The sequence below is a fragment of the Telmatherina bonti genome (genome assembly GCF_933228915.1).
Source record: "Telmatherina bonti genome assembly, chromosome: 17".
In the NCBI taxonomy this organism is placed as follows: domain Eukaryota; kingdom Metazoa; phylum Chordata; class Actinopteri; order Atheriniformes; family Telmatherinidae; genus Telmatherina; species Telmatherina bonti.
In genome coordinates this window covers 20114269-20133576 of record NC_136615.1, presented here as the reverse complement: position 1 = coordinate 20133576, position 19308 = coordinate 20114269, and the positions used below count along the sequence as shown (strand labels likewise).

The 19308-nt window shown below is 37.2% G+C and overlaps 3 protein-coding genes and 1 pseudogene across 5 annotated transcripts; 1 reads left to right on the top strand and 3 right to left on the bottom strand.

Annotated features, from left to right (window-relative positions):
- Positions 1 to 153: 153 nt before the first annotated feature.
- On the bottom strand, positions 154 to 3091 carry rnf185 (ring finger protein 185). Of its 2 annotated transcripts, none has more exons than XM_079256840.1 (8): positions 3046 to 3091; positions 2512 to 2796; positions 2099 to 2117; positions 1872 to 1984; positions 1613 to 1667; positions 1147 to 1264; positions 937 to 1061; positions 154 to 849 (listed from the first exon to the last, which is right to left on the bottom strand). In XM_079256840.1, the coding sequence occupies exons 2-7, from the start codon at positions 2688 to 2690 to the stop codon at positions 967 to 969; spliced, it is 579 nt and encodes a 192-aa protein (XP_079112966.1). In that variant the 5' UTR covers positions 2691 to 2796; positions 3046 to 3091; the 3' UTR covers positions 154 to 849; positions 937 to 966. The 2 variants fall into 2 exon arrangements, with proteins under 2 accessions (XP_079112966.1, XP_079112965.1); XM_079256839.1 differs by having other exon boundaries at positions 157 to 849; positions 937 to 1064.
- A 1255-nt stretch (positions 3092 to 4346) lies between these two features.
- On the bottom strand, positions 4347 to 5382 carry LOC306768104 (chemerin-like receptor 1; annotated as a pseudogene). The gene has a single exon. The product of its transcript is annotated as a chemerin-like receptor 1 (transcript).
- A 3908-nt stretch (positions 5383 to 9290) lies between these two features.
- Positions 9291 to 12342, top strand: iscub (iron-sulfur cluster assembly enzyme b). The gene is made up of 5 exons (XM_079257115.1): positions 9291 to 9419; positions 10590 to 10703; positions 11376 to 11486; positions 11607 to 11685; positions 11764 to 12342. Exons 1-5 carry the CDS (start codon positions 9318 to 9320, stop codon positions 11853 to 11855), a joined length of 498 nt encoding a protein of 165 aa, XP_079113241.1. The 5' UTR covers positions 9291 to 9317; the 3' UTR covers positions 11856 to 12342.
- Positions 12343 to 12489: 147 nt separating this feature from the next.
- On the bottom strand, positions 12490 to 15345 carry tmem119b (transmembrane protein 119b). Its single transcript, XM_079257113.1, has 2 exons — positions 15210 to 15345; positions 12490 to 13799 (listed from the first exon to the last, which is right to left on the bottom strand). Exon 2 carries the CDS (start codon positions 13781 to 13783, stop codon positions 12950 to 12952), a length of 834 nt encoding a protein of 277 aa, XP_079113239.1. The 5' UTR covers positions 13784 to 13799; positions 15210 to 15345; the 3' UTR covers positions 12490 to 12949.
- Positions 15346 to 19308: the final 3963 nt, after the last annotated feature.

Sequence of the window (19308 nt, the reverse complement as noted above, 5' to 3'; positions counted from 1 at the left end):
GCTGAATGGTTTTTCATGAAGGTTATGTTTTTTTTTTGTTTGTCTTGATTTGTGTATTTATTAGACCGGACTTTTGTATTAGTAAAGTCAATAGATTTTCACAAATATAAAAACAGACTCGTATTAGTAACTTCATTTATAAAGCTTTATTGTCAGGAAGAAATTTAAATTTACAAAAGCTGTTTCATATTCAACCAGTCTTGAGTTGAACTCTGTCATCTACAGTATATTACATTTAATAACTGATATACAGAAAACAATAAAATTATAGATGGAGAGGAACACTGTTTTAAAATGAAGTTTTAATCTGCTTTTTCGTGCAAAAGAAACCTTTTAGATTTAATTTAAAATAAAGTGACATCTGACATTTGGGTGATTCCTGCTGGAGTCTTCATTTGTAAACATCCTGAAAAGAAGCATTGGTTCACTCCCCATTTACAGTAGTTCATTAAAGATACACTAATCCATCTGTGACTTTTAAAACTGAAACTGAAAAAAAAGCATCTGTACCGTGTACAAAGCATCTGGTAATGAACCCATAATGAGGCTTTACTCAATATGAAGGGGACAATTGTGCTGCTCAGTTGACAGCAGTAAGTCAAATTGGGATAATTTGTGACTTTTTCAGACAAATCCGCAATGATACAATGTACATAAAAATCCAGTTGCTTTCTTTGCAACAGTTTTACATTGATCTGTTTTTATATGTTGCATTGGGAAAAGGACAAGCATAGATTCACCCACGCCTCACCATGGCATGAAGCAGCAGGTTTTTATGAGTTGATCCACCTTGATAGCTCGGTATGGATCTCTATTTCAGAATACCCACTTCACTTAAATTTTAAATGACTGTAAAAGAAAGAAAAGAAAAAAAGAACGTGTTACTCAAATAATAAGGCATTGAACTAAGAGTGATTAAACACCCTGATGCCTCACCTCTGTCTCAACTTAAGATTTTCCAGTCGTCTAGGCAATCAGCAGCCAAAACATAATCACCAGAGCGACAAACAGGAAGAGTCGAGACAGAAACTGTTCATCCATATGCTGTGGTGTCCCAGGAGCTGCTGTTTGGGCAATAGTTTAACAAATGGTTTATTGATATATTGTTTCTAGAAGACAACTTAAAAAGGTGAAATGTTTAACTACCTGGAGGAGGTCGTCCATCATTAATATTAAAAGCCGTTGCAAAAATACCAAATGGAAAGGCACCAATTCCAAACGACATCTGGAAACCGCCATCTCCAAAGCCAAATCCTTGAAACCCCTGATGGTGTGTTTTAGGGTGATAAAGTGAGAGGATACTTTAGATGTGTAGCCATCTTTTCAAAATCAGCAGTAATGTTATACAGTGTGAGCAAGGTGTGATCCAACAAACAGTAAAATCTGTGGTCATTGTCATGAGAAAAAGCAACAGCTCCAGGGTTAACATGGTCGTTAAGCGCAGGTATGTGCAACACCTGTTACATAATCACAGGCAGTGTTCACATCATGAGTGCAAAATGTTACCCATCAGGTAATGTGACAAGAACTTAAGACAAATGGAGGTGCTGATGCTGGTGCAAAAAGCATAATATACTTTGGTTTTGAGTATATATCTTGTTTTATTACTTACACCACGGTTTTCTGGTTCAGGTCTTTGTCCCTGTGGCCGAGGGGGTGTCCTTTCTCTTTAAAACAATTTTGTAAAAGTAAATAAATCACACAGTTTCAAAATGTATATTACAAATATTTCAGGATGATCATTTATGTTGTCATGTAAACATGTAGCTTGAATCCTAAATTACAAAATGCGAATGAAGCATTTTTCCATTTTAGATCATAGATTGTAACTCCACAACACAGGAAATGTGTTAATAGGTACAAATACCCACCTGGGATCCTGTTGACCTGTGCTTCCCCTCCCATATAAGGGGATTACTTTGTCTCTGCTGATACCAGCTTTACACACTGGACATACTTGTCTGTTTGGTCGGGTCTCCAGCCACTGCATAGAGACAAAAGATGTAAGGAGTTCTTCCATAAGTTATAATGCATCTGTGACAATTTACTGTCATTGCTATTTAAATACAGAGGAAAAGAGGACAACGAGTCTTCCTACCTGATGCAAACAGGGCCAACTAGTCAAAAATGAAAAAAACAAGAGAAAGTAAATTCATACTATCAATGTATAAATATCATGCAGTATAATGGATCTTTCGATTACGTTGCAGGAGGAAAAAAAGGTAACTTTTTGCCATGCTATTTAAGAAACTTTTCCATTTATTTATTTATTCATTTTTCATATAAGAGTTACATAAAGTTGAGTTTTGTTAAAAATAAAACTAGCAAATTTGAAAAAGCAAAGCTTAAATGATTAAATGTCAATGCCTATTCTTATGCTAATCCCTCATACTGATGGAGAAAATACCAATACATAAATAAAAACAACCTCCTCTGTATCTGATTCCTGCTAAGTTGGTGGGTAGACTTCAAAACAATCGTAAATAAAAAGGACCGCAATTTGGGTCTTACCAAAAGAGGTGTCCACACAAGCTGATCACGGCATCCTTGGCCGTGTCTAAACATATATTACACTCGAAAGTGCTGTCTTGGTTGCCACCTTCAGCCTGAGTCGAGCTGCTGGAGCCAGGACTTGTGTTTTCAGCTGCTGTTGAGGCAGAAGCTAATGGAGAAGGTGCAGCGGCAGCCATTTATTATAACTGGATCCAGTAACCGGGAAGACAGCTGGCGTGACTTCAGTGGCACCCAGCGCGTCAAACCACACACATAAGGAGGTCCAATGGACAGGATTTGTGGCTAATAAAAATGGAAAAGGAGAATTAAAGGACTGATTTTAAACAAAAAGTAATGTTAGCTTGCGTCCACCTGGATCGAGAATCCATGCTAACATTAGCAAGCGGAGAAGATTTTACCCTCTGGCAGAGAAAAAAAACCCCCAAAAAGCTGAACACATTGTTACGATTGAAATGTTAATCAAAAGTGATGTCTATAGTACATGACAATTTGTTAATTACAACTCTGAAAAGTTGAGGAAAATATCCTTACAGCGAGTTGCATCACATCCGCAGATCTACAAACCGGAAGTAGTTTGTGACACTGGAGGAGGGGACACGGCGGGAGAGGCGTGGTATTTACCGAATGAAATGACGAGATTTTCTTAGATTTTGTTACTGAAAGCTTTCCAGTCAAGTTCGTCAACAATAAGATATAATAAGTTTTACGTATTAGTCAACCATATAATATCATACTGCATTTTTTTTCCAAGCTGATGAAGATGATGGAGGATTCTTCACACCCTCTCCACAACACAAAGTGTGTTCAGTGAGAGGCTTCTTCAGGTCCGCTGTAAAACTGAAAGTTACGGAACAAGACCTCCACAAATTAATTATATACTACAATATTGAATTTCCCTTTAGGGATTAATAAAGTATTTTTCATTTCATTTCATTCATTTTTTTCTGTCATAGTTGACAAATACTGTTTAATTGGTATGTGTTTGTCTTTATGTATACGGTGGCAGCACAAATCCATCACAGTCACTTTAAGGAACCTTTATAGACACAGTCCAATTTAATACAATTCACCATAGTCCATATATAATTCAAATAAAACATTCATTATGTAATCCATGTGAATCTAATGTATAATAACTTTGTTTGGATAAGCCAGACCATTAAAAAAGTATTTGCACAAGGAAACCAACAGATAGCATAATAATTTATCTGGAAAAAAAATACAGTCACTGTGAATATTTTATATGATTACTTTTGTTTTAGATCGATATTTACAAATGTAGCCTATGCCTTTCTCACATGAAAATTGTATTGGTTACTTATTTATGCGCATAAATTTAATAGAGAACACAAATTATTTGGATGTTTAAGTTAAAAATGAACTTATAATCAGTTAATTATCATTTGCTATTCAACAAAACCCAAACTTCACAGGGAGACAGTTTCAAGATACAAAAAAAATCACAAAAATGAATTACACATAAAAGATAGATTTTATATGTGTGTGTGTGTGTATGTATGTATGTATGTGTATATATATATATATATATATATATATATATATATATATATATATATATATATATATATATATATATATATATATATATATATATACACATACATACATACATACATATACATATATATATATATATATATATATATATATAGTGAGAGAGAGACATACATTTATATAGATAGATAGATAGATAGATAGATAGATAGATAGATATAGACAGCTGGTCATTTTGTTATGAACTTTACAGTACATGAACAATACATCATTGTCATTGTCATTCAGCTTTACAGAATATTCATACAGATAATTACTCATAGCCATATATCATTAGTTTTTAATTTTTCCATTGACTTACACCTTGACTGACTGACTAAGACCCCCTGTGCGGAAATCTTCTGCCATTGCATCCTCAATCCTTGATGTCAGAGACCTCTTTAGAGTTTGTTTAAAGTCATTACCAACAAACACATAGAGAATAGGGGATAAGAAGCTGTTAATTGAAGCGAGGGTGGTTCCAACCTTGAGCCCAGTTTGAAGTACTTCCAGGCTGTGGTTTCTATGATCCAACTCCAGGAGAACAAAAGTATGATAAGGGACCCAGCATAAGAAAAAAGACAGAATGAGTGCCACCATGATTTTGTAAGGTTTTCTTGACCTAATGGTCAAACTTCTCAGCTTTACACCAAGCACCACACAGCAGAATACAGTCATCAGGCAAGGAATAAAGAACCCAAAGATGAATCGACTCAACACCACTGCCCTGTGTCTGGAATTGCCCATATACGCTGTGTAGCACTGAGTGATTGAGCCATGGACTATGGTTTGTCTGTAGATCAGTGATGGCAAAGTCAAGAGTGCAGAGAAGAGCCACATCAAAGCGATTACACAAAATGCTTTTCTCACTGTCCGGTGGTTGTGTGCCCATACAGGAAACCAAATCATGACACAGCGGTCAGCGCTGATCAGAACCAACAGAAATACACTGCTGTACATGTTGAGAAATAGGGCAGAAGAGCTGAGTTTGCACAAGACTTGTCCAAAAGGCCAGTGGGATGTTATCATGTAGAACACTTCCAGGGGTAATAAGGCACAAAATAAAAAGTCTGAAATGGCCAGACTCATGTACCACATGGTGATAACAGTAGTTTTCATTTTCCATCCACAGATCCAGATAACTAATGAGTTTCCTCCAAGCCCAACAATTGATATAATAATGTTAACCACCACCAGAACATGAATCAGAGAAGACTTAGATGTATCAAAAGTAAAAATTTCTTCAGTAATTGTGGTATTCTCAGTTTGGTTGTCTGGAGTGTAATCACAATACTCAATATAATCCACATCCATGGTCAAATTTTCTGAAATGTGAAAAAACAAGATTTTCTTTACAAACATTTCCACATACAGGAAAAAATTTAATATATATATAAATTACTAGATTTTAACTGAAATCATAGGGTAAATATTCTCGAATACTTACGTTGTGTCTGGATGTGAAAGCAGCTACAAATGAACCTTTCTCAGTCTGTAGCTGCTGATCACAACTTCTCCCTTCTGTTTCCTGGGCAGTGTCACTTAGAAAACTGAAATCATGTGAAATGTGGTCACAAAGGTTAAAGAGACTTCAGGGAAATTAAAGCATTTACTTCAGGGACTGATACAATGTCAAAATGGATTACATAACAGCGGCAAGCACCATCAACTCTTGTTCCTTAAAGAAAAATGTCATGTACCTTTACATCATCTAGGTGGAAGGAAGGTGTTTACAAGAACTGTAGTTTTTGAGAAACATTTTTTTTACGCAAAGTTGTGGTATTCCTCAGTGGAAATTACCTGTTTAGTTTTCTTTCAGCGTTAAATCCAAAAAGTAAACTAACTTCCCACAAAAATCACTTAACATTAAAATCATAATTGAAATTCAAATTAAGTTAACAACACCTGCTCAAGCTGTATTAATGACTGAATGAACAAACGAATGAACAAACTGTCGTGATGTGGTGGTTTGTGTTTTTCCTTAGTTCACGTTTCCTGTTTTATTTTGTAGTTTTTACTGTTTGGTTCCCTTGTTTGTTGTTTAGCTTTATTGATTTCCTGTTCATTGAGTTCACCTGGTCTTGTTTCAGTTCATTCCATACACCTGTTTCTTGTTTGGTTCCCCAGTGTATTTATACCCCTCAGTTTTAGTTCTTGGTTGCTGGATCATTTTGTTGCGCTAGTTTGTTTGTTGTAGTCCCTGGAGCGCCTTGGTTAAAATAAATCTACTAAAATCTGCATCCCAGTTCCCTCTTCTCTGCGTTTGGGTCCACACCTTCACCTTCCTCACTGCCACCCCTTGACACAAACCACAACTAACGAATGAACGGACAAATGAATGAATGAATATTTTATTTTTGTGTGGCTGTTCAACAGCCCATCCTATATTTCTTGTATATCGTATATCTATCAGAAGACAGATCTTGTCTGCAATATTTCCATGGGAATTTTCCATTTGGGTCCATATTTTTAATCATACTCCAGAAACATTAAAGGTCATCAGACTGACTATACTCTAAATTTATTGAGAGACCTTTTTGATACCTTCTTTTAAATAGTCTAAATTTCTTTTCAAATATATATTGTTAAATTAAGGATTTAATGCATGATGCGGCGTCTAGAACACCATGCATTAAAACCATGTAATGCACAGCTCCTCGCTGTTTAATCTTTAGATATAACTCTAGACTCTTCCCTTTGGTTTTTGTCTACACAATGTAAATATAGTTTTTCAGCCATATGATTCACAAAGTCCCTACTTCTTGATTCCAATGTGGCTGAGGTCTATAGCCCATCTATTTTATGTCTGTATTAAATAATTTAATGTGAATCGGTTTCCAAAATTTACCACACCATTTGTCTGGTTCATCCTACTTCTGAGCAACAACATTCAACTTTCTAAATAGTTTCTCCACCGCTGTATGATCCACGTTGGAGTTTAAAAAGACCTCCGGCACATTTCTCATAATATGTCTTTAAGAGTCCTCTACAGGAGATGTGTCCTCAGGGTCACACTTTACACAATCAATGCAAACTTCATGAAAAGCAGAGACTGGCCTAGCAATCTGCAATGTTTTCTTATGAAATCAAAACAAAAAATTGTTGCATTACCTGCTATTTCAGTTGCTAATAAGACTTTATACCCAAAATAATTTTTCAGACAGTCAAAAGGGATAATTATATAATCAATACTGCCTTGATCTTTGAGGATATTGAAGTGAAATGATCATCCAGGGGGGAGATTCTCCCATTAACCAAGAACATTTTATAATCCCTTGAACATTCAAGTAAAGTTTCACCAGGCTTGTTCACATGATCATGTGGAGCGATTTGTGGTGGGATGCTATCTGTATCAGGGATAAAATCAGTCCAACAATTCATTTGTTTAAATCACCACAAACATAGATAGCATCCATTTATGCACATAAATAATGACCTAATAAATGACAAAAAATGTGGATGCATTTTGAATTTGTTGTCCTGGAAATGATTTTAACGGCATATATATTTGACTTTTTTCACATCAGACTATAAAATTGCATCTGTTTTGATTTGAATCAGGCTTATCAGCCCAATTTCAAATAAAACTGACAGATTTGTGTAGATAAAGAGTACCTGTTTTTTGTTTAACTACAGATGTATATTTGCAAGTATTTGAATCTTTAGGACTGAGCTCGCAGATCTCTTAAAGAAAAGAGATTTGAAAACAAGAAAGACTGATAAACTAAAAAAAAAAAAAAAAAATCAGATTACTGAATGTTATATTTGCTGGGAGAAGCTGTTACGTAGAAGCTACATTATTTTTAGTGAAGACAGTAAGCTAAATATACCTTTGGTCATTTATTCATTCATTCATGCATTTTCCTAACCTCTCAATCCAATGAAGAGTAGTGGGGAAGCTGGAGCCTATCCCAGTAATCTTTGGGTGAAAGGCAGGGTACACCCTGGAAAGCTTGCCAGTCCATCACAGGGCACTTTTGGTCATTTACTGTAAGGTAAATATTCAAGAGAGAGCATCATTTGTTACCTGCAGGGATGAAATATAAATATTTAACACATATTAACAATATGACAGTATACAGATGGTCAACATCTGTTAAGCAAGTGGCTGTTTTGTATTATACATCATATTCAAGTAAATTCTTTTTTTTTTTTTACAAAGCACATTTGAAAACAACATGAGATGACCAAAGTGCTTCACAATAACAAATGCAATCACGAATATATATAATCAAAACAAACACACAGTCCTGCACTGTTCCCCCAAAATTACATGACATTCTTATGTAAGACAAAAAAAAAATGCTGAGTACTCTACTTTCAGAAAAACAAAGAAAAACCACCAAATCAACAAACCTTTCTGATATAAGAGGTTGAGCATTTCTTCATGTGTTGTTGAAACATCCATTTAAATATTCCCTTTTAGATTTTAGTTTTTTAATGAAAAATATTAATTCTGTGCAATTTCTGGTTATTTTGAAAGAACTACTCAGAAATTTAACTAAGATAAAATATAGTATCACAAGTGTTAAATCACATGTGAATTAAAAACTAAAAAACTATCATCAATAGAATACATTTGTAAATGTGATTTTAAAAAAGTAATCATTTACTAGAATAGAAATATTTGTGGTCCTCACCACAGACCATAGATAATTTGCATAGTTTTTTTCAGACTGTGTTGCATTTATAATGGTTAATAAATTTACCATAACAGCACCCTGATGTTTGTGGTTCTTGAATAACTCCATCTCTTAATCCAGAATGGAATTATTGCGCTGATTGTATGAATAGGATCATATGATTTCTTCTTTAAACAAAACTTAGTAAGGTTAAAACATATTGTAACCAGCTTCTGTAGCTATGAAAAAGGAAATATTTTGGCATTCTTGCTTGATGTATTACTGTTGCTGTCTCCACCAGAGTTCTTGGTGATAGACAATATCTTACTGCAAAACCTGATGGATCTAAGCATCTTCCAAAAGTAGTATGCTCAGTCCCTTTTTGTACACAGTCTCTGTATTGAATATGTACTCCAATCTGTTGTCCATGTAAATAGTAAAAGTATTTGTAGTTCTTCAATGAATTTCTTCTTCAGGATAGAATTATTCCACTTATAAAAGTACTTTTATCTGATTAATTTATATAAACTGAGCATGCGTAGTTCTTATGAGTTTAGCTCCTCCCCCTACCTGTTACGTCACCTCCAGGCTCACAGCTGCTGTTTCAAACTGCGCCACTCGGTCAACATGGCGGGTACCGTGGCGAAGAAATGTCTCAGTCCTCTGGCTTTCTTCACCAGGAGGCTCTCAGCTCCCGAGTTTATCACTCAGTGTTGCTACCACCAGAAGGTAAAATATAATGTTTGTTAAAATATATATCAGGCTTTGTTTGAGGCAATATGTGATGTACTAGCTGCTTTCCGGCTAATGTTTACAATTTGCAATTACCGTAAGTTTGAGTCGCTTTATTACCTTATGATCTTAATGCTACCTCTGTAAGCAAATAAAAGTTGTCACATTACCCAGGAAATTAGATAAAACGTTGTTAACTGTCTCGCCAGGGGATAACCACAGGAAAGTAGCTTACATATATAAGGCTGGACAAAAGCCCGAAGTTACATCAGACAGACTTCATCTCTGGGTTATCACATACAGAAAGGGATGATTGATGGAGAGACACACAATCTCTTTTCAGACACTGGGAAGTTGATCAATAATATCTATTAGAGTGTTTCATTGTAGCTGTTTAAGAGGTTGACTAGAATAACGTAACTAATCATCCTCCCAGCTGTCCACAGTTTTAATTCTTAAATCGCATCCGATTAATCGTGATTGTGTTGGAGCAGTGCTCCAGAAACAGGCACCTGTTCTGTAATACCTGAGTTGCAGCTTCTTGGTTGATTTGTGTTGTCTTTAAGTTACCTTGACAGTGACGTTTAGTGTTTCTGATTAAATAATAATAAAAAAAAAAAGTAGATTTTTTGTTGTTAATGTATGTCAATGAAGCTGTGTGACGACTTTGTTTATGAGGTTGTGGTTGTTTAAACTTTGTGTATTTGGCTCAAACATATTGTAACCATCAGATGGTTATTCATACTATCTGTTTTTACAAAACAGCAGTATGTAAGCTATTGTTTACAAAAAAAAGTGGCCCAATGGATATTTGATAACACTTTTTAATTGATTTTTATACATTTTGTTTTTAATTAAGCCTACATTTATATGCACATGGTGCCATAGTGATTGTTCACAATGACTCAGCAGAAACTAGAGAAAGGCAAGACAAAGGCATTTGTTCAGTGGACATTGCATGCAGTCCAATTCTGTGTATTTCAGTGTGTCTTACATAAGGGAAGGGAGTTGTGGTTGTGAAAAGTGGACCACTTTTTTTCTCTGTGCACAATGTGCCATGTTAAGATATCTCTGTCATTCAGCATCCGCTAATTTATTTAGTTTTTATAGAAAAGCGACAATATTGCAATAGTCTTATACCTCCTTTTCCCCTTCTGATGTCCGAAGGTGGTGGATCATTATGAGAACCCAAGAAATGTGGGTTCATTGGACAAAACCTCCAAGAATGTTGGGACTGGCTTGGTGGGTGCTCCAGCCTGTGGAGATGTGATGAAACTTCAGGTATGCTTGTGACCAAGTATAGATGGATTGTAGATCTTTTAGTATTCTTAAGATTTTATTTCTTGTTTTTGAAAGTATAACAACAAAACAAAGATATCACATGTATTTAATGGTTTTCTTTACTGAAGGAAAAATATTGTGTTAAATGAACCCTTTCATGCTTGCATGAATAAAAAAACAATGCCAGATTTTTTTAAGTTCAGTGTTTTACCTCTACAGACATATGCAATGATAATTCTTTGTTTATTAGTGATAGTTTGAATTTGATTTATTTTTATGTATTCTATAAAATATTTATAAAATATATAATAATTATATTATGTAAATATTTTGTGAAATACAGCTGTATAATCTTTTCCTTTTCATAACAGAGGTTAACTTGCAAATGCATTTATGTTTTATTTATCTTTCACTGAGCGATAATGTAATGGTGATTCACTAACATCCACTGAAGTGGTTAATTTTCAAATATTTCATCCTCATTTATGAATATGAAAGAAAAACTTTGTAAACGTGTCCACTATAGTGACCATGAAGCCTGGTTAATTTGAATCGTAACTTTTTTTTTTAATGAAAGGAAAAGGGTAATTTTACCATTTGTTTTACAGTTACAGTGATGTAAAAGTTCTTCTCTGCTTTTAAAATTGGAGTAAAAGTAAAAACTTCTTGCAGATTGAGGTTGATGACCAGGGAAAGATTGTGGATGCCAAGTTCAAAACTTTTGGCTGCGGCTCCGCCATCGCCTCAAGCTCTCTGGCAACTGAGTGGGTGAAAGGCAAATCTGTGAGTGCTTGTCTTTTCCTTTTGGAATCAGGCATGCGTTGTTTTTCTTCTTTGACATATACTGTACTCTGTCCACTTCTTGTTGGCAGGCAAATTTTTATTTTATGGTTCTCTTTTCAGGTGGATGAAGCTTTGGAAATAAAGAACACAGACATTGCCAAAGAGCTCAGTCTTCCGCCTGTTAAACTCCACTGCTCCAGTAAGATTAATTTAATCTAATTAAACAAATGTTCTTCAGAAGTTTGTTAAAATTAACAGATTTTTGTTGTTGCCCTAGTGCTTGCAGAGGATGCCATCAAGGCAGCCCTTGCTGATTATCGCCTCAAGCAGCATGACAACCAGCAGGAGGCAGTTATGGCCAGTAATTAAACAAAGCCCTCTCACTTTGAACTGGATGCCGTCCGCTTCCTGCTGCCAAGATGAGAAGTGGCAGTACCCAGCATCACCAATTCACTGTCCAGCAGTTATGATGACAAGTACACCATGGTCAACCCTTTGTAGCAGAGTTCCATCAGGCTTTCTGTATTAGTCTGTGGTCCTATAACCCTGCCTACTGTATCTTTTAGCCTGTCACGTAAACGCACAATGTAAGCACTGGAGTTTGTTGGTACAAAGCTGAGCCTTATGATTTTTGAGATTATGTTTTCAAAATGTGTTCTGGAAGAGTTTATTTTGACAAGTATGATCTTGATCAAAGCTAAAAGCTGTGTGCTGTCTGCAATATGAAAGCACTGGCTGATTGATATGCAATGAAGTGGCTTCGGAGAACAGAAGGGGATCCAATAGTATTAGGTGTAATTTGTAATGTTTATCAATGCTTCCCTGAAAGCCTGCAATAAAAGTATTCTGAATTGTACTGTTTCAGTCCAGTTCATTACTAGGAGAGCTTGAAAATGGGTATTTCAGACATTTTGAGATTTTGTTGGTGAGAAAAATTCATTTTGAATGGTTTACTTCATGTTTGCATCATGAATACGTCTGCTACAAAAAAAAATTATAAACAGTTTAGACAAAAATCATCATAAACCCTGTCACACATATGCACCTCCTAATATGACCAATACAGACATGAACACATGCGGACAATCCTCATTTTACTGTTCAAGTCAAAAAGATCTCTGTACTTAATAAATCATGCATTCACCAAAACAGTTATAATTAGTGCTTTGTGTTTTATTTGAAATAAATTGGAATAATAATTACATATGGTAGATAAATATACTAAAATCCTGACCAAAACAGAAAAGATTAAAATGGTCACTATGAAATATTCATGAAATTGCATAATTTATTTAATCATGGCTGAAAAGCAGCTGCAACATGGCTCTGTTTGGAATGAAGACAGAAAATAGCAAAAACATCTTGAGGGGGATCATATCAGTATTTGCTTACATAGAAATTCTGTGAGGGTGGGATTAACAAACCCTTCTTTTTTCTTTATCTAAGCATTCAGTGTTCAGTCCCTAGAAGGCAGTTTTCTCTCCTGCAATGAGCTGAAGTGTTGCAGAATCATTGTGAATGTGCAAAGACGAAGGCCGGAGACTCCTGCTGGTTGGAGGCTCTCCTGATCCCTCCCTCGTATTCAGCTGCTCTTCTGGTTCTGAACTAGTTGCTGCTGCTTCTTCGCTGTCTGAAAGTTCACTCTGCCCTTTCTCTTCAGGGAGACTCGGTAGCTGCTGGTCCAAGATGCTGCCAGCTGCCTTACAGCTGTCCTCAGGACTGGGGTCTGCTGCTTTCTGACAGGACTCACTTGCCTCTGCAACATCAACAGATTTATTTGCTGTGCGCAGACTCTTGGCAGCCCTCATGATGTCGGCCTGGAGCTGCCTATGGGAGTCCACCGGCTCACTTTGCTGCTCAGGAGCAGCTTTTTCTTGCACTTCATTAAAGGGTTTAACACCTCCGGTTTTGTCCTGGTGGTCCACGTACATCTTTGAGGGGAAAGAGGAAGGGTAGTAGGCATTGACTTTTTGCCTGCGGCTCATGAAAATTGCCCCACAAATAATAAGGAAGACAAGGAGGAGGAGAGTTGTTGTGACAAGGATTAGGAGCATGTTCTCATCAAGAAAGTTGACAAGCTGTTCCAGGAAATCTGTTTCGTATTGGACTGGGTCAGCTGGTGTGGTTTCATACTCAGTTGAGAGCATTTTGGTGGACACAGAGGAATTAATGTAACTGTGTTCTTCCTCATCCGTACTTCCCTCTAGAGAGCTGTAAAAAGGTAGCGGTGTGGCCAGGCTGCTGGCAAGGCAAAACACCATACACAGGCTGATCCTATTAAGGGTCACAGGGAGCATCCTTTCCTCTCAGGATCTACAAAAAAAAAAAAGAAAAGGGAAAAAAAAACCAATTCACTTGATGCGAGTTCCATATGGGAAGAAGCCTCTTTATGTTTATTGTGCACATTTGAGTGAAACAGCATCTGCTTTTCTTAAAAACATAAATCTGTTAAATTAAAAACAAAACTGCTGTCTGGGCAGTTTTTTTTTTTTTTTTTAAACTTCCTTGAAGACATTTTTGGCCATATGACCAAGAGTATTTATTATTCATCATAATGAAGCAGCTTCTTCAAACTAGCATGCTGTAAATTTGAATAAAACAGAAGAGACTGTTTAAAAAAAATATTTAAACTATTACATTGAGATTAAAAACGATCAAAACTGAAAATTTCAGTGCAATAGCTAGTGGTTGAATGAGAAATCCTACATTTCCATATACTTGAACCCATTTAACAGGAAAGACCCAAAATTAGAAACTTAAACACTCATTCATAACCTTTCACAGGAAAGTGCACGTTCACTAAAACAGAGTTTTATCAAATAAACACTTAAAGTATGTCAAAAACATGAAAAAGAAAAAACATTTACTGATTACTAAATTTACTGTCAGAGACATGACAAAGCATGGGTGGACATTTCCCACAGAATTACAGTTCTTCTTTTAATACAGTCTGTAAATATCTAAAACTGAGTTAATCTTTAAAAAGGAACTACTTTCCTTTTTTTTTGCCTGATATAAAATCCCAGCAGCTAATCTGAATACATACCTACATGCAGTTTCTGAAAAAGGAGCAAGAAAAACCAATCATGTATCCCTGGCTCCATACCAAGTGACTGTTTTACAATGGTTTTTGCAACATGGGTGGACTAACCCTTTAACCTATGTTTCAACTCTGTGTGTGTGTTTAACACTTGGATCATTTACTCTGCTTTCTACTCAGTGTGTTAACTGGCAGCAGCTCCTACACTTTTATTCCCGTTCTGCTGCATCTGTGTGCAAGCTGGCCCACATGAAATTCTGCTCTTAACTGGAAAAGGGGGTGGGATTTTCTCTCTCTTTTTCCAAATGAATCACCCCAGATTGCAACCACACATGCCTGCAGTCAGACACAAACATACACACAAAGGAGCGAGCCTGCACTCAGCAGATTTTTGGAAATGTTAAAATTGGAAACGTGTTCTTTGAAAACCCAAAAGACGAATGACCTAATTTCAGTTGTTTGGCTTTTAGAACTACAGCAGGCACAAAATATGATCCCAAAGTTTAATTATCATGCTCTTACTCCCTGAATGCTTCTCGGTGGGTGTTGTGATGCTGTCATGTCACCTCATGTCAAGCCGTTGTGTGGGCTGACAGGATGTTGAGGTGTTTCAGTGTTGTTTCAGTATTTTGCGGAATAACTAAAATTAGACCCAAAAACAGGTGAAATAACATTTTACTCACCATACAGTGTAGGAGAAGAAGTGTGTCTGGTGAAATCCTCTCTGATGGAAGTTCAGTGAAACCAGTTTAGAAGAAGCGATCTTGCGGGGAGCACAGCACAGATTGCATGCAACAGCTTAGTGAACCACGCCACTTCTGCAGTTTCAGGTTTCACTGTGGAGGTTTGTCTGGATAGTGCAAGAAAGATGTCATTAACCATGAGTACAGATCCCTCCTTCTGCCTTTCCACTGTTCTCCTCCCCCTCTAGTTTCCCCAAAAGTGTCTGGGCTCTCTGGCCTGCACACAGATTGTTCTTGTTAGGTAGAAGTTTATAAAGTGCTGTGGGGGCAGGGGCCTCTTATTCCCTCTCCTGTGTGGTTAACAGGATGTGCAGGACTCATACGCAACAGATAAATACTTTAAAAGCTTTACATATAGGCCTTTTCATCAGATCAAAGCTGTGATCAAACCTCTGACAGCATGGCGACCTATTAATGCAGGAAGAGGTTAATGTTTCCTGTGAAGACAAAACACCCATAAGAGCCAGAACCATTACAAACAATGTGGCATTATTTATCCAGAGATACAATTAAACTCACATGGTGTGAGCGTGACCACTTTAGGAAGAGTGTGAGACAATGCATGAGTGAATGCATTTTTATTTGGCAAGTCTGCAAGACAAATCTAGCTTTATATGGTCAACAGCAGCATGGGATGAGGTCCTGCATCCGCTAAGTTTACATTTGGCTCAGATCTGTTGATAATCACGGCTGTCCGTTTCAGTTCCATGAAGAAAAAAACAAAAACAAAACAACCCCCCCCCCCCCAAAAAAAAAACTTCAAGGGCCTAATATGAATTCAGAGAACTATTTATTTTCCCAGGAAGGGAAGTGAATATGAAATCCAGTCCATGTGAGAGAGAAGGGCCTCTTGTTCAGGCTTTTTAAATAAGGGAAACTGACCGAGTCGAGAGAACATTCAGTTTTATTAGGACTTTGTACCATTTACAGACATATAAAGAGATTATACACACCTACACAAACAATTAAGATAGAAATAAGATAAATTTCTTTAAGATAGAAACTGCTTTTTAACATTTTTTGGAAATTAAAAATAGCGCCTGGCTTTAAATTTTAATCTTTGACAGAGGAGCATTTGCAAACTCTGGCAGCATACGTTTGGAAAATGAGGATCAGCTTGTAAATAAAGAGACCATCTGTTCTAATTTAGAGGTGATCATATTGGAATTTTCTAATCAGACCATCAGATTACTTTTTATTTATGTAAATGTTTTAGAGCTCAAAAAGGAAGTTCTGACATTAAAATACATGAACTGAAATCAGAGTTCCTAAATGGTCTCAGCCAGTTTGGTGAGGGTTGAATTACTCCTGCATGTTTGCACTCAACCAGACACAAACCGGTCATCAAATTATTGTTGGATAGAAGAAATAGCCAATTTAAAAAAATAAAAGTAATAATAACCATAAGGGCAAATGTGCATCTTGTAATTCGTTGGTAGCAACACTGACTGGGCTGCTCCAAACTGTTGGTCCAATTGTGTGACGTGTTACAAGTAGAAAAGCTGTGAGTACTAGGGGAAGCAAGTTGATACTACTAGTAGCTGTGCAGTGCAAGTAAACATACTGACTCTTGTTGAAATGCCAGGAACATCTTTGTGGTCCAGATTTCATTTCTTCTCTATATGACGTATCTCTGTACTTCCTAGACTGGCACACTTCAGAGAAAAAAATGAACTCTTGCTTTACAATCTCTTAGGCAGAATGCAGCTTTTGGAAAAGGCAACTTAAAGAGATACAAAATATGACAAAATGAGCTGCAGCTACATACAGAATGACAATTTTTTCATCTTTTTTTTTTTCTTTTAGGACCCTTGAGATGACAACAAAAAACACATTCATTTGTAAATGAACATACCATAGGTTCTTTAAGTTCTTGTATACTGTATACTCCAGGTTTTTAACTTTAAAATGTTCATTTAAAAAAAGTTAGACAGTCTGAAGAAGCTGCATCTTTTCACAAAAACACAGGAGTTGCAGTTTTAAGGCTTTAGTCATCACTACACAGCTTCTGTGTCGAACAAAAGTGTCTTTAAAAGTAGCCCAAAGTAAGCCTTCCTGTCTCCTGCTGGAAAGTAAAATGCCATCAGGGCCCTGCTCCGGATGTTTCAAAGAAAAAAAGAGAAAGAAAAACTGCTTTGATAAGTCTGCATCCTGGCTGAAATTACCCAGTTGGGGGAGAGTGTGGAGTTATACAAAAAGTTCTGACCCCCTCGCCCCCAAAATCACCTTACCAAATGCTGGATATGTTACGGATTCCTGAGCAGTGGTTTAGCTTCTAGGCTAAACCACTAACATAAAAGATACATTTGTTTCCACATTACTGACTCCTGACAGTTCAGAATGATGTGAAAGAAGTATGATATTTTCTATGAATTCATTCAAACATAGCGGTCATTTTCTGGAAGAAAGCTGCTGAGTGTGAGGTTATCTCCTCCATCCTCATCACTGTCCCCACCCGCAGGAAACACCAGGACTCCATTTGTTATTGGATTACGCTGTCTCGTATAGGTAGAATTCCTCTCAGGTAGCAGAGAAGAGATGCACATCATCTCAGTGGCCTGCTGAGGTTTCCTCACCTTGTACTTCCTTGCTGACAGCTTGGTGCAGAGAACAATGGTAGAAACCATGAAGATGGTCGCCACTGCAGCCAGGACTGCAATGACAATAAGGCATTGCTTCTCAACACTTCGGGTGGAGCAAGGCTGGGCCTCATTGGTTGGGAGGTCCCTGGATACTTCATTTGGGGCTACTGTAGCTGCTGGAGCTGATCTGGTTGCAGGAAAAGGCAACCTCTTAGGTTCTCTTGGGAATAAGAATCCTGTTGAACTGTTGGAGACGGCAGCAGTGGAACTGGGAGAACCAGCTGAAGTAGAGCTTGATCCTGCTGTGTCAGGAAACTGAGATGAGGATACGTTGATGCTTGTGGCAGAATCAATATGAGATGTGGATGAGTGTTCAGCTCTGGTGGATGTTTCAGCCTTGAAGGGGTGATGATAAGACACTTCCTCAGACGTGGGGTTTGCCATAGTTGTGGCAGACGTGGGACTTCTTAAATTCCGAGTGAAATTCAAACCAGTCTGAGTCGACTTTTCCAAAGAGGAGGTGGAAGCCAACTCGGATGCACTTTCAGGGTAAGTGGATGTGGTGTGTGGGGAAGAAACAGATTCTGTTCCCGCAAAAACTGCAGAAGCTGTTGCAGGAGTAGTTCTGAAACTGTGGGTGGATGGTTGATGAGACTGATTCGCTGCAGTTTTAGTTGTGTCTGTGATTGTTATATTGTGGGAAGGTCGTCCTGCACCTGCTGCTGTGGTCACTGCAGGGGAATGTTGAGCTTTACTTGCAGCTGTGGTCCCTGCAGTAGAAAGCTGTGCTTCATTCTTAGCTGTGGTCTCTACTGTTGAACCAAGACTTTTGGAGCTGGTGGAAGCTGCTGCTGAAGTTCTCACGGTAACCAAACCATCCGTGCTGCTGTTTGAGCCGTTTGCTTTGCGATTCTCAGTTTTTTCAGACGCTACTGTGGGTGATGCAGTCATCGGTGGTGATGCAGCGGCGCTAACTTCTGCATATCCTTGCGTTGTATTCAAAGTTGCAGATTGTGGCTCTTTGACATGTGCAGTGGTGGGCCTGGTCGTGCTGTTCAACTTAACAGCTTTTTCAAAGCTGGTTTCTGGTCTGGTAGTTGTAATTGACGCCACAGAAAACCCAACACACAGTCCCCATAGCAAAGGCAGATACAGCTTCATACTGGAGAGGATCACCGTTGATTAAAAGCTCTGAAAATAAAAGAAAAAGTTCATATTTACTTAATGTAGCTCAAAATGTTACCACCATTTTAAAAGAATGAAAAAAAAAAAAAACACAGGGAAGAAAAAAAAAGACATACTTGTTCATCTATCAACTTGCGTGATGAAATAATCATGTGCCTTCACCACACCCTTTACTTCATTTTCACAAATAAAACAGAGCTACTGCATTTCTAGAGAAGCACTCCATCATACGATCTATCCAAAAATCTATTGGCTATTTTATAAAAAGTTAT